The sequence below is a fragment of the Peromyscus leucopus genome, chromosome 7 (genome assembly GCF_004664715.2).
Source record: "Peromyscus leucopus breed LL Stock chromosome 7, UCI_PerLeu_2.1, whole genome shotgun sequence".
Taxonomy (NCBI): Eukaryota; Metazoa; Chordata; class Mammalia; order Rodentia; family Cricetidae; genus Peromyscus; species Peromyscus leucopus.
In genome coordinates, this window is record NC_051069.1 from 84,409,014 (window position 1) to 84,432,409 (window position 23,396).

The window sequence follows — 23,396 nt, forward strand, 5'->3', positions numbered from 1 at the left end:
CTTTCTCAGATTAACCTTTTTAAAACTTTTTATTTATAGGGACTGAATTCATGGCCAGGTTGCATGAACATCTGAAGTATTTTGTAAATATGAAAATTTCCACTGACAAATCATGGCAAGGCGTTACCATCTACTTCTCAGGCCATGAGGTTATCATCTTTGTTTATCTAAGGAATTTCTAAAAGTTTAAATTTTTTCAAAGTTTGAAGCATAGCATATTACCACCTTCTTTTTTAAACATTATGTTTAGACTCCTGGAGAAGGAGAGCATAAAATCATGGAATTTATCAGATCCGAGAAAGCAAAGCCAGATCATGATCCAAACACCAGACATTGTCTTTATGGCTTAGATGCTGACTTGGTAGGTATACCACTTATTGTCATTATAAGCTTGTGTCATAGAACTAAATACCTAAGAGGTGGAGTTTTTAATGCAGGAAGTTCATTGGCTGTAGCAACAAATATAGAAGGCAATGATTGCTACATTTGCCATTATCTAAGTTTTAAAAGAATTGAGAAAATAAGCTTTGTTGGTTTGTTATAGATTATGAATATCTGATGTCGGTATAGTCTACAGACTATGAGTATGATGCTAAGGAGGAAATGCTGAATGAAGCCAAGGAAAGAGGACTGTTTAACCTCATGTTTTTACTGTCACGAGAACCTCCTAATTCATAGCTCCATGCCTCAAATACCTTTTATATGTATGACTATTTTGCCTGCATGTATGTATGTGTAACACGTGTGTGCCTGTTGCCTAAGGAGGGCATTGGATCCCCTGGAACTGGAGTTAGGGGTAGTTATGAGCTGCCCTGTAGGTACCTGGAACTGAACCCGGGTCCTCTGCAAGAGCAGTAGTAACCTTTCTTTAACTGCTGAAGCCATCTCTCCAGCCCCCTATCAGAGAAGTTTTCGTACTAACCAAAACTAAATGAGCAAGCTAGTATAATGACCTTCTTTGTACTCTTAAATTTTCTTAAGTTTTCTGGGCTTTTTTGTTTTTATTTTTGAGACAGGGTTTCTCTGTGTAGCCCTGGCTGTAACAGCCCTGGCTGTCTTAGAATTTGCTCTGTAGACCTGGAATTTGCTCTGTAGACCAGGCTGGCCTCAAACTCAGATATCTGCCTCCCTCTGCTTCTTGAGTGCTGGGATTAAGGCATGCACCACCACACCAGGCAAGTTTCCTTAAATATTAATTTTTTTAAATTTAATGTAGTCTTCTGCCTCTTTTCTACAAAAATGGGTTATTGAAGCAAATTCCATATACTGTTTTTACCTAATAAATACATATTTTCATATTTGTATAAACAAGTTTTTAAGGTACTTAGCCACAGTGCCATTATCACATACATAATAATAATTGCTTAAGGCAAATAACCACATTTCCTGATTGTGTCATAAATTTTCACTTTGTTTTGTTGTTTGAATAAGAATTTAAATATAATAAACAATATATATTGCCATTGATTCACATGGTCACTACACTTTTGAGTTCACTTGAGGGAGTAAGACATAGAAGAAAATTAAAGTGCCCTTTTCCATTTTGGATGAATTTTCATATTAATGTCACCCTGACCTCTAAGCATCCTCTATATTTTTGTAGCATAGGAGAGTTGCTGCTTCTAATTTCTTTTTTTTTTTTTTTTGGTTTTTCAAGACAGGGTTTCTCTGTGTAGCTTTGCGCCTTTTCCTGGAACTCACTTGGTAGCCCAGGCTGGCCTCGAACTCACAGAGATCCGCCTGGCTCTGCCTCCCGAGTGCTGGGATTAAAGGCGTGCGCCACCACCGCCCGGCTGCTGCTTCTAATTTCTAATCCTCATAAGAAGTAGGAATTTGTGGAAATCCAGAGAAAGTTTTGTGATTTAAGGGAGGAGGAGTAGAGGATATAGTGTCACTTACAAGGCTCGTGGGCTCTGAGGTGGACATCGTTCTAGAAAAGTGGACTCCCTTGATTCCATCCATATCCTGGCATTGGGTCATTTTGTGATATCTGCATATTTAATTTCAATTTTCACATTTTGACTTTGCAGTTTTTTCCATATAGATATTAAGTTGCTTTTGTAAACCTAATGGTATGAACAAAGGTAGGATAGAAATATTTCATAATTATTTTTCAACAGATCATGCTTGGATTAACAAGTCACGAGGCACATTTTTCTCTCTTAAGAGAAGAAGTTCGGTTTGGTGGAAAAAAAACACAAAGGTAAATCAGGTGTTGGGAGAAGGAACAAAACTGAAGCATGGCTAGTAGTCCCTTAGAGATGGGCCCTGCAGATAGTCTTCGTTCATGGGTGCGATTTGCCGTAGTCCAGGGCATCCCCCTCTTTTATTGCCTATGCTTTAGATGTCTGTTTAGAAAACACTGTCAAATCTAACCTCATAAAGCTTACCCCTGTGTTTCAGTCTAAAAGTTTTGTAGAGGGTTTGTTTTGCTGTTTGGGGCTTTGGTTATTTTTGCAGTGCTGGACTTGAACCCAGCAGTAAGCACTCTGCTGCTGAGTTAGGCTCCGCTCTGAGTCACATAGTTTTAGCTTACATTGTTTATCATCATAACTATTATCATAGTTACATCATTTATCCATTTTGAATTAGTATTTGTATATAGTATGAGGTAAAATCTAACTCCACTCTTTGTATGTGGGAACTCAATTTTCCCATCACTGTCTGTTGAGAAAACTGTCCTTTCCCTATTGAAAGTCTTGGTTCCTTGTTGAAAATCATTTGATCATGTATGCAAAGTTTTATTTCTTGTGTTTCATTGTTATTTCTTAGTCATATCTACCTGTTTTTATACCATTACTGGTGTATTCATGTAGATTTTTAATGTAGTTAACATTGAAATCAAGAAGAATGAAACCCCAACTTTATTCTTTTTTCAAAATTATTTTGTATGTTTAGGGTCTCTTGGAAGCATGGTGTTTTATTTATTTATTTATTTTTTAATGATAAGTTTTCCTATTTTGGTGATGTAAATAATCAATTTTCCTATTTTGGTGAGAAACATCATTGGGGTTTGATAAAGGATGGCTTTAAGAAAGATCTCAGAAATCTGTAGATCTTTTAAAACATCTTGATGTTGAGCCTTTTAATCCATGTGTACACATTTTGTGTCTTCTTTTAATTTCTTTAAGCAATATTTTGCAGTTTCCCTGATATTCCCTTGGCTAGGTTTATTCCTAAGTATTTAACTCTTCTGGATGCCATTTGTATATGGAGTCAAGTTTTTCCAATTTTTTTAAATTTTATTTTAGGTGCATGAGTGTTTTGCTTGCATGTATGTATATACACCACATGCATGTGTGGTACCCACCAAAGCTAGAAGAGGATGTCAGGTCCTATAACTAGAGTTACAGATGGTTTTGAACCACCATGTGGGTTCTGGGAACTGAACCCTGGTCCTCTTAACCTCTCCAGCCCCTGGAATAATTTTCTTAATTTCCTTTGATGGTGTACAGAAATACTACCTATTTTGTTCCCTGTAGATGTGTTATTTGTTTATTAACATTAATGTGTTTTTATATATACTATGGAGTTTTCTGTATGTAAAATCACACCATCTGAAAACAGATAAAATTGTACTTATCCCATTCCAATTTTAATTCCATTTCTTTATCTTTCCTGCCTCATTGCCCTGGCTAGGAGTTAAAGAACAGTGTTGAATAGCTATGGTGTATTGAATAGCTGTGGTAAAGTAGGTATCCTTGTCTTATTCCTGATCTTAGGAATAATGTTTTCACTCTATAATGTTAATTATGTGTTTTCATAAATGTCCTTTGTCATATTAAGGAAATGTATCTCTATAGCTCTTCTTCTTTTGAGAGTATATTTTACAATGTGTGTGTGTGTGTGTGTGTGTGTGTGTGTGACAGAGAGAGAGAGACAGAGACAGAGAGAGAGAGAATGTGTGTGTGCATGCACACATGCAATGCCATGGCATGTGTGGAGGTCAGAGGACAGCCTGTAGTAGTAGCAGGCTCTGGAGATCAAACTCCAGGTCATCAGACCTAATGGCAAGTATCTTTGCCCAGTGAGCCTCTTGCTAGCCCACTCTCTCTAATTTTAACACAGTTTCTTCCTATAGGCCAAGCTAGCCAAAACTCTATGTAGACCAGGCTGGCCTCAAACTCATTATCCTGCTGCCTCTGCCTCCTGAGTACTTACATTTCAGGTGTTAACATGGGAGAATGTTTAATATTGTTAAATCCTTTTTCCGAAAAATGATCCCAGAAAATTTTCCCCTTCACTCTGTTCATGTGCTGTATGATGTTGGTTTTCTTATGTTGAACTGCCCTTGGATCCTTATAAATCTAGCTTATATATTATCTATTTAAATATATTACTGTCCCCCTGATATTCTTTTTTTATAGCTAAACTTGGAGTATAAGCCAATATAGCTTCCTATCCATTGCAAGAGATAATCTACATTGCATAAATTTAAAAATGTACATCCACCGTCACACCTTCACTAATTTGTACACTTCCTACAATGACCAGTAGCCACACTAGTTTCTTATATGGATTGTGTATTTAGATCATATCAGTTCTTAAGAGTCCTTCCACCAAAAGTATAATGTAAACCAATTATTTTGAACTGTACCATGTTTCGCCCATTATGGCATTCTCATATAATTGTGTATAAATTACTTGCTTTAAATATAAGAATTATCTCTTAATGATAACTTTTACTTAACCATTGCTGCATTTTTGAAGTTGGACCACTCTGTTTTGATCATTTGACTAATTGCAGGGTATGTGCACCAGAAGAAACGACGTTTCACCTCCTACACTTGTCTTTAATGAGAGAGTATATTGATTATGAATTTTCAGCATTAAAAGTAAGTATTAATATAGCCATTGACTGCAGTTTTTTGCATACAGAAATTTCTGTGGGATTTCAGTTTATTCTCCATTTTGCCATAGGAAAAGATCACATTTAAATATGATATTGAAAAAATTATAGATGATTGGATTTTGATGGGATTTCTTGTTGGCAATGATTTTATCCCTCATCTACCTCATTTACATATTAATCATGATGCGCTGCCTCTTCTTTATGGAACATATATTGCCATCCTGCCAGAACTTGGAGGTAAGACCACTCTTTGCTGATAATTTAGTTACCAGCTCACCCTAAAGATTTATCTCTATTTATTAGATTATTGCATGCATGACTAAATTAGGAAAACGTTGTGTGCTCCTTTTAGTCTAAGTGGTAGGCACTGAGGTTGTTATTTTCAGTGGTCACTAAAGAAACTGACCACATGTAAATAACCTCACTCATTAAATAAATAATGTCACCTCTGATTCCTTAAGAAAACCAACAGACCTCATTACTTTCATTTCATTCCGTTCATATTTCATTGTAGAAATCCAGTTGTTCAAAGTATACGTAAAAGTATTTAATATGAATCAAAATTTTTTTTCAGTAAAAATGGGAAATTGGTAAACAATTTTTCTAAATTATAGGAAATTATTCCTTTCTTCTTTTTTCTTCCTTCCTCCTCCTTCTTTTTCTTTTTGAGGCAAAGTTTTACCATGTATTCCCAGGTTGGCCTCAAACTCAAAATCCTCCTTTCTCAGCCTGTATAACCTAATATAACAGGATACATGTGTGCCTCTACAACCAGCTACACCCCTTTTCTTGCATAAACATGTCAAATTGAATGATGCAGGTAGACTGTAATACACATGGTGTTGTTACAAATATGGTTGGAAATGTGGAAGCATTATTATTATGTAACCTGGACTTTCCAATATTTTACGCCAGTGGCTAAAATATAGAAATATAAAGGTTATAAGAACTAAAGCTAGTTTATAGACAGTAAAACAGAGGGTTTTCTTCATTAAATTGATAATTCAGCAGTTTATAGAAAGAATGTTATAGAGCTATTTAGAAAATAATGTCAGTTTAAACTACAAGTTAGATTTGATTCATTTTAGGTTATATTAATGAAAGTGGACATCTCAACTTACCACGATTTGAGAAATACCTTGTGAAACTGTCAGATGTAAGTAACTACAAGGTTTTTTCCTATCCTGGAGTAGTTGTGAATGGTCACTAATCACTTAGTTAATACAAGAGGGGGGAATAAAACTGTTTTGTAGCTTTGTTCTGATTGTTCATTCTGTATAATTTCACTTGAATTATTTGATTTTAATTATTTATATTTAATTTTCAGATTTAATGATATTGTGTATGTATGTATACAAACATTATCCAAGTTAATGATACTGTGTATGTGTGTTTGTGTGTGTATGTAAACATTCTCTTTTTCTATACCCCAGAAATAGTTTCTGTTAGAAATTTAGTTTGTATTCTTTCACACATGTTTAAGTCATTTTAAAATATAATTATTTTTGTTCAGTTTGATCGAGAGCACTTCAGTGAAGTTTTTGTTGACCTCAAATGGTTTGAAAGCAAAGTTGGTAACAAGTATCTCAATGAAGCAGCAGGTGTGGCAGCCGAAGAAGCCAAGAACTGCAAGGAAAAGAGAAAATCAAAGGTGACCAGTTTCTAGTGTCCCTTCTTTCTTTTCCTGTTCTTTTCTTTTCTTCCTTCCTTCCTTTCTTTCTTTCTTTCTTTCTTCCTTTCAACTGTAATAGTTAAACTAATATTCCTTGTTTTTCAGTTTCCTTGGGTTTCAGAGCATTGTCTTGTTTTCATTTCTTCTTATGAGCATCTAAAATTGATTTGGTTTCTGTCTCTCTCTGTTTCTCTCATATCATAAATATGTATTTAAGGAGAAATTAGTTTCTTATTTTCCCCTCTAAGGAATAGCAGTATGTTTCCTCTATCAAGAAGCCAATAAATGGGGCTAGACAGTTGACTCGGCAGTCAAGAGCACTTGCAGAAGACCCAAGTTCATTTCCCAGCCCCACATGGCAGCTTACAACTGTAACTCCAGTTTCAGGGCTCTTCCACTATCTCCTAAGTTGTGGGATTTATAAGTATGTTACATGGTTCTCTTGAACTAGTTTTTAACTGTGAATATTTATAGCATTTCATTTTGTGACACTAGGCCAGCAGTAGACTGACTAAGAATAATTAATAGAACGGTATCTAGGGGCTAGAGAGATGGCTTAGTGATTAATAGCACTTGCTTCTCTTGCAAAGAACCCAGGTTTTATTCCCGCACAAATGTGATGGCTTACAATCATCCGTAACTCCAGTTCCAAGGTATCCAGCACCCCCTTCTGGCCTCCATAGGCATCAGGCATGCATGCAGTACACTTACATATATGTACACAGAACACTCATACACACAAAATAAAAATAAATAAATCTTTTTAAAATAGTATAATATCTAGTAAATGTTTCTGCTTAATAATGAATGATAGACTCACTTAGAATATTCTAGTGTCTATAGAAGATCTCTAATTAAATGATGTCTTGCTTGTGTTAGTTTGTAAAAGAAACCTCAACTTTTCTTCAGCCTATCCATAATGATGGCATCCTGGCTCTATTTAGGCTCATGACTAGTAAGTTTTCCCTAGGAAATGTAAACATCCTGTGTAGCTAGAGTTTTCCTGCCTTGCCCACAGTCAGGACAAATCTCTCTTACCCTCCAGTCCCACAGCTGCTCAGACCCAACCAAGTAAACACAGAGACTTATATTGCTTACAAACTGTATGGCCATGGCAGGCTTCTTGCTAACTGTTCTTATAGCTTAAATTAATCCATTTCTATAAATCTATACCTTGCCACGTGACTCGTGGCTTACTGGCATCTTCACATGCTGCTTGTCATGGCGGCAGGTGGCAGTGACTCCTTCTGCCTTCCTGTTCTTTTTTTTCTCCTCTCTGTTAGTCCCGCCGATAATTCCTGCCTAGCCACTGGCCAATCAGTATTTTATTTATTGACCAATCAGAGCAACACATTTGCCATACAGAACATCCCACAGCACGTCCCCCCCCCTTTTTTTTTCTAAAAGGAAGGTTTTAACCTTAACAAAGTAAAATTACATATAATTTGGGAATTTGGGCGTAGCTTCTCTTACTACTTCCTGCTGGAGGGGGGCACTGTATCTATATTCGTTGGTTCAGTGTTTTCCCTTACCATACCTTCTGCATACTCCCGAAGGAAGGGGCATTCTGTTGCCATTATTCCTTGAAGAAACATTGTTTCTAGGAATGACCTGTTTACAGTCCTTTTTCAAATGTCCTTGCTTTCCACATCCAAAACATCTAACAATCCTGATTTTCTCTGGCATGGTTTTTTTATTTCATAATTTATTTCACATTTATGTGTGTAGAGTTTGTATGTATTTGTATGTGTGAGTGCATGTGTGCATTGGTGCATGTGGAGGCCTGAAATTGTCGTCCTCAGTTGCTTGTCACTTTACTGAAGCAGGTAATCACAGTTGACCTAGTCTCCCTGATTCCAGCTAGTTTGCTAGCCACTAGCTCAGGGTATCCCCATGTCTGCCTCACAAGTGCTGGGGTTATGGCAGGTGCCACAGCTGGCTGCCTTTCTACTTGGTGCTGGAGGTGTAGCTCCAGTCCTCACATTTGCCATCAGATGTTTTATCCACCAAGCTCTCTCTCCAGCCTACCATATGTGCATAGCTCTTTTTTAGTGGAACTTAGAAGTCATCAGTTTGATTCCACTACAGGGTATTACTCCTAAGAAAACAAGCCTTGTACTAGGTGTGATGATGCATACTTTTAACTCCTACTTAAAATGCAGAAGCTTGAGGATCTTGAATTTCAGGTCAGGCCTGCACTACACAGTAAGGCTCTCTCAACTAGAAAGAAAGAAAAAGGAAAGAAAGAAGAAACTTTGCAACTGTGGAGGAAACCTCTTCACAAAACCTACATGTTAGTAACTCCTAGCTCCTCTACTTTAGCTCAGTCCTTAAACTTCACCAGTCTTCCAGGAATATGTGAGCTGTCATAAAAATACATGTAGGCATGGCCCATGACTGTGAAGCTGGTAGAGGCCAGAGTTGTATAAAGAAAAGCTAATGGGAGTCACTGCTGGTAGTCACACGAGAGGAAAGGTTATGATCATAAAAATAAAAACATGGGCGAGCATGGAAGATCCAGAGGTTAGGGGAGACTCAAGAATGACTGGAATCAGAGATTCAGAAAGTGCTCATTGGGGTCAAGCTGAAACAGATAGGTCGTATTAGGAGCAGCTCAAAATCTGGTGTATAGCATGAATATTAAAAGGTCTTATTAATAAAAACAAACCTGGAGCCAGGTATTGGGTTGAACACTGAAAGATCAGAGAAGCAGAACAAGCCACAGCCACCTCACCTTGCCAATTCCTCAGCTGATCCTGTTTCCTCAGACTGGAAGCCTCTGAGCCCTTATCCAGGATAAATCTCAGCTGAACTGTTCTGCTCAAAAACCTAAAAGCTTAACCAGCTCTAGTTCCTCGTCCTCACGCCTTAAATACTTTTCTGCTTCCTGCCATCACTTCCTGGGATTAAAGGCTCTTGTTACCACACCTAGCTGTTTCCAGTGTGGCTTTGAACTCAGAGATCCAAATGGATCTCTGCCTCTGGAATGCTAGGATTAAAGGTGTGTGTGCCACCATTTTCTGGCCTCTGTATCTAGTGGCTGTTCTGTTCTCTGACCCCAGATAAGTTTATTAGGGTGTACAATATTTTAGGGAACACAATATCACCACACTGGTGTCTAACAATGTTAAGTTGATAGGTTGTAAAATTATTTCTTTTTTTTTTTTTTTTTTTTTTTTTGGTTTTTCGAGACAGGGTTTCTCTGTGTAGCTTTGTGCCTTTCCTGGAACTCGCTTTGGAGACCAGGCTGGCCTCGAACTCACAGAGATCTGCCTGGCTCTGCCTCCCGAGTGCTGGGATTAAAGGCGTGCGCCACCACCGCCCAGCTAAATTATTCCATTTTTGTTTATATTGTAATCAATAAACTAAATACTCTTGGTCTTGGTACATATAATTATATAATTAAATATACTTTTACATTAGTGAGAATCACTTATATATCAGTTCTATATAATAAAATATATAATTTTAGAAAACAATTGATAACCAAAAAGACATACAGTTTTAAGGTGTTTTTTTTTTTTTTTTCTTCAAGGTTTTTCGAGACAGGGTTTCACTGTGTAGCTTTGGAGCCTATCCTGGAACTCACTTTGTAGACCAGGCTGGCCTTGAACTCACAGAGATACGCCTGCTTTTTCCCTCTAAGTGCTGGGACTAAAGGCGTGCACCACCACTGCCTTGCTTAAATCTTATTTTTAAAGTAAGCTGCTATAGAGTATCCTTTAAAGATCATTTCAGTTGTATTTAGTATGTTCCTAATCTCCTTTTTACATGTCTGACTTGGAAACATCTTGCTGTTCATCTTATGATAATTTATAATTTTATAGGGCCAGGAAAATTCCTTAAGTTGGGCTGCTTTAGACAAAAGTGAAGGCGAAGTAGTGGCTTCCAAAGGTGAGTACTCACTGTGTTCTAACGTTATTTCATTGACACAATAGTTGTTAGACTGTTCCTTTATTAGTACTAACCCAGCAATATTGAGTTGGATAAGTTCCTATGATAGTTTATAAGTATTAATGTTGATATGCATCAGTCGCCACATCGGGTGGAAAACAATATTCATATTTATCAGTCACATCTTTCTGGTTTTTCTCACAGATAATTTTGAAGATGAGACGGAAGATGATGATCTGTTTGAAACTGAATTTAGACAATATAAAAGAACATACTATATGACGAAGATGGGAGTCGATGTAGTATCTGAGTATGCTTTTTCTGATTTATTTTGCAGTAGAAAAAGTAGATTTTGCAGTTCTTCAGAAAACAACTTGATTTTAATGAAATAGTGGGAGATTTTTTGTTTTCTTAAAGTATGCATTTCATTATAGTAATCCTGGCATGTGTTCTATTTCTATAATAAAAATTGCTAATCAGATGAACTAGGGAGATAGCTTGGTCGGTAGAAATGGCTTAGTGGATAGCATTTGCCCCACTACCTGAGGACCCAGGTTCTCCTCCCTAGCACCCGTGCAAATAGGTGTGGCAACCCACCTATGGTCCTAGAGCTCAGGAGGACGTCCTGAATGTAGAAGCAGGATGTCCCCAGTGCAATCTGGCTAGTTAGAATAGCCAAATTGGTGACTTCTGGGTTCAACAAAAGACCCTTCCCCAACATACAAGGTGGAGAGCAATTGAGGAAAATAACCAACATTGGTCTCTGGTCTCCACAAACAAGTACACGTGTGCATAAGCACTCTCTCACAAACATATGCACTCACATACATGCAAGCATTCACACGACACATGCATAAAAATGACTTCGATTTAATTAGCAAATGTAAATATCCTTATACATATTACAAGTTATTTAAACTACTGAAAAATTAAAAGTAATCTAAATGTCCAATCAATGGACCAAGGATACAATTCAGTGGAAGGATGCTTGTCTAGACTCTGGGAGGCCCCAAGTTTGATTTCCAATATCAGAAAAAAAAATAATACTAATAAATGTCTAAGGTCCAACATGGTAGCCAGTGCCTATAATCCCTTAGGAAGGACTCAGGGAGCAGAATCAGAAGGATTACCACAATCTGGAATCAAAAAACTTAACATAAGCAAGTCCCAGGTTAGTCATGGCTACATTACAAGAATGTGTCTCATAAACAACCAAATCAATTTTTTAAAAGTCTAATAAGAAGCACCATCCTAGAGCCAGGGGTTGTAACACTTGAGTACAGTCAAGAGGTCAAAGCACGAGGGTGAAAGTTGAAAGCCAGCTCAGCTCCATAGCAAGATCTTGTCTTTAAAAAAGGAAGGCTCAGTATACCTCTGGCTCATCATCTCTCCTCTCCCCATCTCCAGAATGTGGACACCTATTCAATAGTGATTGCAAAGAGTCCCCACAACCCGGAAAGATGGGTATAATCTGAAGACAGGAAACACAGTCACACATATTTATAATACACACATTTATCGGGTAAACAAAAAAAAACTAACTGGGGTAGTAGTGTGTGGCCTGTCCGAGCTATTTGGGAAGCTAAGCCCATAGGATCACTGGAGCCCAGAAATTCACTGGGCAAGATGGCGCGGTCTCACTCAGCAGTGACTGAAAAGCAGCACACCGAAATGACTAGTAATTGCTAGAAGGTGATAAGAATTGTTTTCTCCATTATCCACATTTCTAGCAATCAGGAAATACTTGTTTAAAGTAAGAAAGTGTTATATGTCACGTTTAAAAGCATACCTACCAAGAGAACCAACTCCTAAAAGTTGTCCCATGACCTCCATACAAGTACATGGCATGCACACACACAAATTAATTAATAACAAGACATTTTAAAGATATAAGCATACCTACTAGAAATACAGAGATACAAAATTTCTAAGTGGTTATTTTTTGCTTTAGACTATGGTCTATTTTGTTGTGGTGATTTGAAGATTTGTTTTCTCCAAATCTTTTTTTTTTTTTTTTTTTGGTTTTTCAAGACAGAGTTTCTCTGTGTAGCTTTGCGCCTTTCCTGGATCTTACTATGTAGACCAGACTGGCCTCGAACTCACAGAGATCCACCTGCCTCTGCCTCCCGAGTGCTGGGATTAAAGGCGTGCGCCACCACCGCCCGGCTCCCCAAATCTTAATAATAGCGTTTGGCTTTTGAGAAAGAAGACTAGAGGGAATCCTGATCAGAACATATAACACTTTCTAAAAGGTGTTGTAAATGCTATCACTAGGTTTCTAAAAGTTCTGGGTTTACTCTCATTCCCACTATTTAAGAGAGTGATAGTACCACTTTATAGAAAGTTCATTAGATGGAATCTTCACAAACATTAAGGCAAAAATATAACAGACTGACAACTTAAGTATGCACATCAGGTTTAACTATATTGATGGTTGGCTTAGAAAACTAAAGCAACCTTTCATGTGACAAGATGGAATTGTAAATATTTTGGAATTTTTCTGTTTATAATTTTTAGGTATTAAAAATACAACTGAAGACATTGGCCTATCTTCAGAAAACAATGTTATAATGAAAATATCCCTTTCTGTTTCAGTGAGTTTCTGGCTGATCAAGCTGCTTGTTATGTTCAAGCTATACAATGGATCTTACACTATTACTATCATGGAGTCCAATCCTGGAGCTGGTAAAGTCATCTCATTTTATAATGGTTCCTACTAATAGAGTCTCATTTACACATCTCTTTTTCTTTTATTTCTACTTAAAAGAATTTTTCATATATGTATACAATCAAGTTTAAATTAAATACCGTCTATTTTTAAGTGAAAGTATTTTGAAGACTTTCTACAAAGAAAGATATGTATAGCCCTAGCGTTTGTTAACCTAAAGTTGCAAAATACTCTAACAGTGTGAATCAACATGGGCTTGGGATGTAGCTTGGCACTAAAGCATTTGAATGAGATTCTTGGTTCATTCTCTAGTACCAGAGAGAAAGAGAGAAAATCATGGTTATAGTTCCATTCTAGAGCACTTATCTAGCGTGGATGAAGTCTGGGGTTTGTTTCCTAGTGCCACCAGGAAAGTCAAAATGAAAGAGTCTGTTAGGAATGACAGTGTCTTAACTGTTTGAGTCTGAGTAATGACTACATGAGGGTGTTTGTAATACTCTCCACATTTTTGTATTCTCAAAAACAGTACTCTTTAGCAGGAATGATTTCTGAAGAGTGAACTAATTATATATGTGGCTGAAAGAAAGGCTTTGCTTGTGTTACTAAAAATAGTAATATTCACCATTTCTCTACTGTTTCCTGTATTGGTCAGATTTTCTCTTTGACAAGAATTTCTGACAGAACAATTTAAAAGAAGAGAGATCATTGTGACTCCTGGTTTCAGGCTTCAGTTTATGCTCAGCCAGCTCCATTCTCTTTTAGCTGTAGTGAAACAAAGTATCAGGGCAGGGTGGACATGGAGGAACAGTTAATACCCCCTTGTGACCAGGAAGTAGAAAGACAGAAGAAGGCATGGGACAAGAGCCCCTGAGGACATGTTTCAGTGGCCCAAATCCATCTAGTCCCACCTTAAAGTTTCCAGAACCTCCCAAATAGCACAACAGATGGGAACCAGTCTTTTCTGTACATGAGTATTGGGGGGTGATACTTCCTATCAAATTATATCTACTCATTTACTAAAACAGAAAAATAACATCCAGATGTGGCATCTCGTCTCTGTAATCCCATCACTTGGGAGGCTGAGGCAGGAGGATCACCACAAGTTCAAGGTCAGCTATACTGCATAGCAAGACCTTGCCTCAAAAAAACAGAAAGGAAGAAAGAGAAAAAGAAGGAAGAGAAAAAGAAACCCAAATAGTTCTTCAGCATTTAGAAAAGACCGTTGTATGACAGCAGTCTTCAGAGCAGTGTGGTAGACTCTTCAGAATATCATCAAGAAGCTCGAAACAATGCAAAATAATGGGGCTTTGGGTGTTAATCCACTTGTCAGCCAGCTCTGAAAAGAAATTCTTACATTCTTGGGCCTCTCAAGAAAAATCTAAATGTAAAGATTCTCATTTGTTATTTCTAAAGAAGGCTAAATGCCAGCAATTCTGCTTAGTTGCCAAGCAGTAAAGTCAGGCACTGCAAAACTATAATTTTGTATACTCAAAGTATAAGGTTTCTACTCACTACGGATGAAATTAAAGCTTAGAAAATCTAAGTAATCATCCCAAGATTGTGCAAAAGTCAAGTCAAGCCTATCTGTTTAGAAGGGCAATATATTTTCCACTATTCTGTATGCCATTCTGCCTTCTAAACTCTCCTGTCCATTAGAGCTGTCTGTCATAATTATGGAATGTGAAAGTGTCTCGGGCAGGGAAGTTGGCTAAGCAGGTAACGGCACTTGCCACCAAGCCTGACAACCCGAGTTCAGTTTCTGGGACCCACATGATAAAGAGAGCTGACTCCCACAAGTTGTCCTCTGACCTCCACATACATGCATATCCCCATACACAAATAAACTTTAAAAACAGTTTTTGGTCTCCCTCTTTTCTCCTCCTTTCTCTCTCTATATCCCCAGTCTCTGTCTCCCTGTGTCATATTGAAATGTTTTTAATTTTATCTTCAAAGCCTTATTAAAACATGTCTGGAGTTAAAGATGGCAAGATTATATTATAAACAAACGTGTATGGTTGATTTGTGGTTTAATCTCTATCCCAAATGCAGTGATGTGTACACTGATTGAAAGATAAAACGTTCTTAGAGCTGACTGATGGCTGTATGCGCCCACACCCACTGTCCTTCAGGGGCTGGTTTACTAGGTGTCCAGCCCTTTGCTACGAGGGTTCAGGTTCAAGTGACTAGAATGAAGGTTCTAACCACCTCATTACTGTCTAGTACATTGAAAGATTTGTGATCCACATTTGGGACTTAAAATGAAACATCCCCAATACCACCATGCACATTTAAGAAAGTTGTGATTTGGTGGCCAGTCCTGGTTTCCTAGGTGAAGAAACCCTGTCTCTTAAGTCCCCACCTATCAATATATATATATATATATATATATATATATATATATATATATATATATATATTGCAGCCGGGCAGTGGTGGCGCACGCCTTTAATCCCAGCACTTGGGAGGCAGAGGCAGACGGATCTCTGTGAGTTCGAGGCCAGCCTGGTCTACAGAGTGAGTTCCAGGAAAGGCATAAAGCTACACAGAGAAACCCAGTCTCAAAAAAAAAAAATTAGTTAGTTAGTTAGTTAGTTAGTTATTACTATCATGTGATCTAAGCTTTACAAAGGTGCTAATTTCTTATACTCAAGTGATAGAATTACGGATGATATATCTTTAATAAATGTAGGCTAATGTTTGCTATTGACCATTTTGTATAAAGTTTTCCGTTTCAAACTCATTTCTTTCATAGGTATTATCCCTACCATTATGCACCCTTCCTGTCTGACATCCGCAACATCAGCGCGCTTACAATCCGCTTTGAACTGGGGAAGCCCTTCAAGCCGTTTGAGCAGCTTCTTGCCGTCCTGCCATCAGCCAGCAAGAATTTGCTTCCTACGTGCTACCAGGTAGGCTTTGGAACTGAGTGATTTTTCTTAATATTCTTTTTTTATAAGGATTTATTTTTATATCATCTGTACGGGTGTTTTGCCTGCATGTATGTATATCTACGTACCACATGTACCCCTAGTGCCCACAGAAGACAGTTAAGGACATTGGATTCCCTGGAACTGGAGTTATGTACACAGTTGTGAGCTTCCATGTAGATGCTGGGGAGACAGTTAGGGTTTTTAACCACTGAACCACCTCTCCAACCTTTTATATAATTTTTTTATATTTAATTCTTCATATAAGCCTGGAAACACTGCTGCCCAAATTTTATTTATCTTTAGACAATACTTATTTTCAGCTTTTTTGTTTCTTTTTTTTTTTTTCAAGACAGGGTTTCTCTGTGTAGTGCAGGCTGTCCTGGAACTCGCATTGTAGACCAGGATAGCCTTGAACTCACAGAGATGCGCCTGCCTCTGCCTTCCAAGTGCTAGGATCAAAGGCATGCATCACCACCGCCTGGCTTTATTTTGAGTTTGAGTTAAATACAACATTACATTTTTAGCAAATCTTTGACAAGTAATTTCTTCACTTTTAATTGACTCTTTTTAATGGAAACTCTATAAACTTTTCAGTACCTAGTTTCTTCATTTTCATCACTTTAAGCACATCTTTATTTCTACACTGAAGAAATTCACCTAAAACAGGTAGAATCAGATGCCATCTCCTTTTCTGCACATTTGAAGATTATGTCCTGGTTTCTGTTACTATCCCTCTGCTGTTAGAATGGTGGCCATTCTAATGAGCTTTTACCTTGACACTAGTATCACCTCAGGACATACTTAGATTTTTAAGCATTCCATCTATCAAATTGAAGGACTTTGCTCTTATTAACATATTTCTTTTTTTGTTTGTTTTTTGTTTTTTTTCTCTGTAAAACAGTCCTAGCTGTCCTGGAACTCACTGTGTAGCCCAGGCTGGCCTCAAGCTCACAGAGATCCACCTGGCTCTGCCTCCCGAGTGCTGGGATTAAAGGCATGTGCCACCACCGGCTGACAACATATTTCATATTAACAAGAGGAAGACAGGGTCTCCAAAGTCACACTAAGCATACTAAGCAGGTTATAAAAGTAATTTAGTTTTTCTAGGTCTGTGTCTGTACCTCTCATTCCATGTCTGGTCTCACAACTTGGAGTAGATGCACACACATAAGCCATTGCTCCTTTAACATTGTCATGGTCCCTTCTGCCTCTTCCTGAGCCCTGTCCTATACTCGATCATGGCCTCAGCCTCCCTTTCTTAAATATCTCTGATGTCTGTTTTTGGTTTTTCCTTCAGCTATATTAACTCTGCTAGACTACCACAGTTAGCCAATAAGTGTGATGCCGGGCGGTGGTGGCGCACGCCTTTAATCCCAGCACTCGGGAGGCAGAGCCAGGTGGATCTCTGTGAGTTCGAGGCCAGCCTGGACTACCAAGTGAGTCCCAGGAAAGGCGCAAAGCTACACAGAGAAACCCTGTCTCGAAAAACCAAAAAAAAAAAAAAAAGTGTGTTATAATCACACTTGTGTTATGTGTTTAGTGTTCATGCAATAGCAATTAAATTTTAGATTATCACTTTAGGAATATGCTACTTTGCTTTTTAATTTTATAATCTTCCCTTTACATTTCCTAATGCTTTTTTTGCATAAGACATTGATATGCTTTCTTTGTCTACCTCTTTTATAAAGTTTAATAAAATTCTGCATTATCAGACTGTTATTAATGGTATTGTGGGTCTTGGATTTTACTTTTTTTCTTTTTAGATTATCTTTGATGCTAGTAATGATATTACTAGAATCAACTGATTAGGGCATGGAAAGAAATTATTAATTTGAGGTTGAAATGAAGAACTCTTAGAAATATATGAAAAAAACTGAACTGAACTTGTAAGTAAAAAAAAACAAAAACAAAACCCAAAATAAAACAAAAACAACAGAATTTAGGTGGTAGGTCTTACAGAGCGAAAAGGCAGTAGAAAACTAAAAATGGCACTGGCAAGAAGCTCAGCAAGTAAAGGAACTTGCTGCCATGCCTGGTGACTTCCATTCCCAGTACCCACATGATGCAAGGAGAGAATTGATTCCCACAGGTTGTCCTCTAACCTCCATACACATACCGTGAATGTGCACACCATAATATATGTGCACACACACGAATACATAAATGTAATAAAAGTTCCTAAGTAAAAATGACAGAATTAAAACTAATAGTAGCAGGGATGTAGTGGTGTACACCTATAATTCCAGCATTCTTGAGACTGAGGCAGGAGGCTTTTGAGTTCAAGGCTAGCCTAGACTACTTAAATTCTGTGTCAAGACTGGGATTGAGAGAGAGAGAAAGAGAAGTAACTCATAGTAAAAATGATTTTGCTACATAGCTAAGTTAAACAGAAAGGAAATGAGTAGCAATACAATTGAAATTCGTACAGTTTGCTGACCAAGCTGACACAGGCTTATAATTCCAACACTGGGTAGACTGAGACCGGGTAGGTGTTAATTTCAAGACCAGGGAGATGCTGTTTCAGAACAAAAGGGTAAAAAAGGATTCATTGAGTTGAAAAGTATAATGTACCAAATACATGGTTGCAACCTAGTAAAGAAATGTTCTAAGTATGTTAATGAAAAGTTGTATTGATAAAGTCTCTGATATCTGTTTTCCTGTTTATATTTTCACAGCATTTGATGACCAGCGAGGACTCACCAATTATAGAGTATTATCCACCTGATTTTAAAACTGACCTAAATGGGAAACAACAGGAATGGGAAGCTGTGGTATTAATACCTTTTATTGATGAGGTCAGTATATGAAATAATTACATATAAACACGTAGTCTTTAAATGTATATGTGTGTGTGTAGGCCAAAGTTAATCTTAGGTGTCATTCTTCAGACACCATTCACTGGCCTAATAGGGGGCCTTCCTTGTTTCCATCTACCCAGCACTTCGATCGCAAGTGTACACCACCATGCCCAGCAAAAATACATGGGCAAGCCAGGAATCAAACACAGGTCTTGATGTTTTAATATCTAATCACTTTACCAACTGAGCTGTCTTCCCAGTGCCTATCATTTGGTTTTTTTTGTTTGTTTGTTTGTTTTTTTCGAGACAGGGTTTCTCTGTGTAGCTTTGCGCCTTTCCTGGAGCTCACTTGGTAGCCCAGGCTGGCCTCAAACTCTCAGAGATCCGCCTGGCTCTGCCTCCCGAGTGCTGGGATTAAAGGCGTGTGCCACCAACGCCCGGCTCATTTGTTGTTTTAATGATTGTTGTTCTGATTGGGGTGAGATAGACTCAAAGTTCTTTCAATTTGTATTTCCCTGATGGCTAAGAATGTTGAACATTTTTGCATATATTAGCTATTTGTATTTATTCTTTTGAGAACTGTCTGTTTATTTCGTTTGTCTACTTATTCATTAAATGATTTTTTTCTACTTAATTTTTGAGGATCACTACTGGTTCTAGATATTAATCCTATCAGATGTATAGCTAGCAAAAATTTTCTTCCACTCTATAGGCTGTCTCTTAACTTTTAACAGATTGTTTTCTTTTTTTTTTTTTTTTTTTTTGGTTTTTTCGATTTTTTCGAGACAGGGTTTCTCTGTGTAGCTTTGCGCCTTTCCTGGAGCTCACTTGGTAGCCCAGGCTGGCCTCGAACTCACAGAGATCCGCCTGGCTCTGCCTCCCGAGTGCTGGGATTAAAGGCGTGTGCCACCAACGCCCGGCCAGATTGTTTTCTTTACTGTTAGAAACTACTTTGGTTTTGGTTTTGGTTTTGGTTTTTCGAGACAGGGTTTCTCTGTGAAGCAGTCCTGGTTGTCCTAGAACTTACTCCGTAGACCAGGCTGGCCTCAAACTCACAGAGATCTGACTGCCTCTGCCTCCTGAGTGCTGGGATTAAAGGCGTGCGCCACCACTGCCTGGCAACTGTTAGAAATGTCTTAATTTCACTGAATCTCCTTGAATTCTTGGGATTATATCCTCTGTTCTTAGAGTCCTTTCAGAAAGTCCTTGACACCTACTGTTTGGGATATGCCTTATTCTTTTGTTTCTAAGCCTGGGGCATTTATTTGATGGTTTATTTGAGATCACTGACTTCTTTTTTTCATGTACGAATTCATAGTTTTCCACTTTATACAACACCCTTAGCTGTACACCAGAATGTTGTGCCTTCATTTTCATTTGATTCCAGAAACTTTGAAATTTCCTCCATGATTTCTTCATTCACCCACTTCCTGCCAGTGTATATTATTCAGTTTCCATGTAGTTTCTCTTTGCTATTGATGTCCAATATTCCACTATGATCTGATAAGATATAATGAATTATTTCAGTTCATTTTTTGTGGCTTTTAAGATAATCTCATAGTCCAGGCTTGCCTTGATTTGCTGTGTAGTTGAGAATAACTTTAAACTCTAGATCCCCTAGTCTCTGCCTTCCAAGTGCTGCATTTGCTGGTTATACTACATACATACCTTGATTCTTTTATATCTGTGAAGACTTGATTTGTGGCCAAGAATGTGGTCTGTGTTAGAGAAGGTTTTATGGGCTGCTCAGAATATGTATTTGGTATCTCTTGTAGATAGATTCCTCATAGGTCCATTGGATCTATGGTATAATTTAAATCTGAAGTGTCTCTGTTCATTTTTGTGTGGATGAGAGTGCAGTACTAAAGTCATCATTATTATTCTATTGAGATCTGTGAGACCTTTTATACCTATTGGTATTTATTTTGTGAAATTGAGAGCTACAACATTTAGTGCATGTATCTCAGTTATTATGTCATCTTGATTGATTTTCCCTCAATATATAATGGCCTTCTTATCTTTTCTGACCAATTTTGATTTGAAGTCTACATTTTTCAGATATGAGGTTAGCTACATCAGCTTTTTTTCCTTCTATTCACTTGATAGACTGACTTGAAATACTTTGAATCTCAGTCTGTGGGTTCTTTTGCCAGTGAGGTGTTTCTTGGCAACAGCAAACAGTTGAATCCTGGGTTTCAGTCTGTGTCTATAGTCTGTGTCTTCTCTCTCTCTCTCTCTCTCTCTCTCTCTCTCTCTCTCTCTCTCTCTCTCTCTCATTTTTTTTTTTTTTTTGTTGAGTTGAGGCCATTTACATTTAAGGTTATTACTGAAAGAGTTTTGCTAATTTCTATATAGTTTGGGAGTTTTTGTTTTTAATATGATCCAGATTGGTTGGATCTGGGTTTTTTGTTGTTTTTTTTTTTTTAAGATTTATTTATTTTATTTATTATAAATACAGTAGTCTATCTGCATGTATGCAAACCAGAAGAGGGCACCAGATCTCATTAGGTGGTTGTGAGCCACCATGTAGTTGCTGGAAATTGAACTCAGGACCTCTGGAAGAGCAGTCAGTGCTTTTAACCTCTGAGCCATCTCTCCAGCCCCAGGGTTTTTTGTTTGTTTGTTTGTTTGGGGGGGTTTTGTTTGTTTGTTTGTTTATTGAGACAGGGTTTCTCTGTGTAGCCCTGGCCATCCAGGAACTCACTCTGTAGACCAGGCTGGCCTTAAACTTACAAAGATCTGCCAGCCGCTGCCTACCAAGTGTTGGGACTAAAGGGATGTGCCACCACCACCTGGCTCCTTTCCTACTTTTCTTTGATATGACCTTCACACATGTGCTATGGCATCTGTGCATCCACATACACATACGTGTGTGTACACACACACACACACACACACACACACACACACACACACACACAGTAAATAGTTTAATTTAAAAAAAAAAATGGGACTGGAGAAATGACTTAGCAGTGAAGAGCACTGGCTGCTCTTCTAAGAGACCTGGGTTCAGTTCCAGCACCCACATGGCTGCTCACAACTATCTGTAACTCCAGTTCAGGGCATGTGACACCTTCCTCTGGCCTCCATAGGCAACAGGCATGTACATAGTGCATAAACTTACATGCAAGCAGAACACCTATACACATAAAATGAGTAAGTTAAAAATAAAGAAAATAGAAATAATTATACAGTGGAGAGCAATAGAGGAAGACACAATTGAAGTTAGCCTTTCACACAAGCAAGCATTCCTGCATGTGTACACACCTGTCAGTAAATCAGTGAATGAGTAAAAATTGAATGCCTCTTATGTTTAGATGTTCATTTCTTTCTCTGGAATTGAGAAATACTCTGGTATAATTTCTATGCTTTTAGTTTTTAGTTTTTTTATCCCATGGATTCTTCGTTTTGGTACTTTGGTCTCCTGATTGCACCACATGCCCAGCTGGGCGTACTTCATTTCTGTACATGACCTGTCTGTCAAGTTCCCTCTTTCTGCCTTTGGATTTGAGTCTGCTTCTTATCCTCTTCTCCTCTACACTGGGGCAGCTTCTAGTTCAATTTCTTACTCCATGGTTTCTTCTCTCGGGACCATTTTCATTGCCTTGTGTTGTAAGTCAGGCTGGTGCCAAACTCGCTGTGCACCTGAGAATGCCACTCACCTCTCGTTTTGCTTGCACACCCTCATGCATATTATTCATGACATGTTCCACAGGTGAACATTGGTTATCACCCTCCGTCATGTGTGTCCCAGAGGTTGAACTCAGGTCATCAGACAGCAGCAAGTGCCCTTATCTTCTGGGCCACCCCATCAGCCCAAGATCTTATTTTTTAAGAACCTGGTAGTCTACAAAGGGGAAAATATTTTTCTGTATGTTGAGATTATGGGAATTTTTTTAATCTTTTACTATTATTTATATCAGAAGCGATTGTTGGAAGCCATGGAGACATGTAATCACTCCCTCAAAAAGGAAGAGAGGAAAAGAAACCAGCACAGTGAATGTCTAATGTGCTGGTATGATAGAGAAACAGAGTTCACCTACTCCTCTCCATGGCCAGAAAAGTTCCCTGCTATAGAACGGTGCTGTACAAGGTAATGTTATTTGGCAATTTTCCCAATAATAAAAGAACTTCCATATACATACACACACACACAGAGGCTTGAGTATCTATGAGACGAATTCATATTTTGTGACAATTAATTGAGATCCAATAAGCTGGGAATAGTGGTTCAAGTCTGTAGTCCCAGCTACTTAGGAGGCTGAGGTGGAAGGATCTTGTTTGAGCCCAGGAATTCAAGATCAGCAACAGAAGAAGTCCTGGTCTCAAAACAAAATTAATAATTAATGAGCAACACCCAGCTTGCTAAGCATCAAAGCATCTCTCTCCATGGATCATATCATTCTCTACTTTGAGCAGATGCTAATTCTCTTTCCTTCTACTACAGTTTTGTGGTTTTTTTCTGTCTAGTGTATCTCTGTACTTTATCTCTAGACAATTTCTGTTTTAAATTTTTGTGATTTTTGTTCTCATTGTCCATGTCTCTAGTCCCAGCATTATTTGATAAGCTATAACTTAACCT

General features: G+C 38.0%; 1 protein-coding gene across 7 annotated transcripts in view; it reads left to right on the forward strand.

Annotated features, from left to right (window-relative positions):
• The window catches only part of Xrn1 (5'-3' exoribonuclease 1), a 117,388-nt gene that overhangs the window by 21,760 nt on the left and 72,232 nt on the right, over positions 1-23,396 (forward strand). For 4 of the 7 annotated variants that reach the window (XR_003734162.2, XM_028866016.2, XM_037207850.1 and 1 more), the window contains exons 4-16: positions 40-149; positions 251-361; positions 2,121-2,203; positions 4,748-4,835; positions 4,921-5,089; positions 5,941-6,008; positions 6,366-6,503; positions 10,352-10,418; positions 10,623-10,728; positions 13,014-13,103; positions 15,839-15,995; positions 18,692-18,811; positions 22,738-22,907. Coding sequence is in view for 6 of the 7 variants with exons in the window: in XM_028866016.2 (XP_028721849.1) it covers positions 40-149; positions 251-361; positions 2,121-2,203; positions 4,748-4,835; positions 4,921-5,089; positions 5,941-6,008; positions 6,366-6,503; positions 10,352-10,418; positions 10,623-10,728; positions 13,014-13,103; positions 15,839-15,995; positions 18,692-18,811; positions 22,738-22,907 (1,477 nt within the window). In the remaining variant the exon portion in view is untranslated. Of the gene's footprint in view, positions 1-39; positions 150-250; positions 362-2,120; positions 2,204-3,653; positions 3,692-4,747; positions 4,836-4,920; positions 5,090-5,940; positions 6,009-6,365; positions 6,504-10,351; positions 10,419-10,622; positions 10,729-13,013; positions 13,104-15,838; positions 15,996-18,691; positions 18,812-22,737; positions 22,908-23,396 lie in introns of those variants that run through there. The other 3 variants (XM_028866013.2, XM_028866014.2, XM_028866015.2) reach the window with 3 other exon arrangements.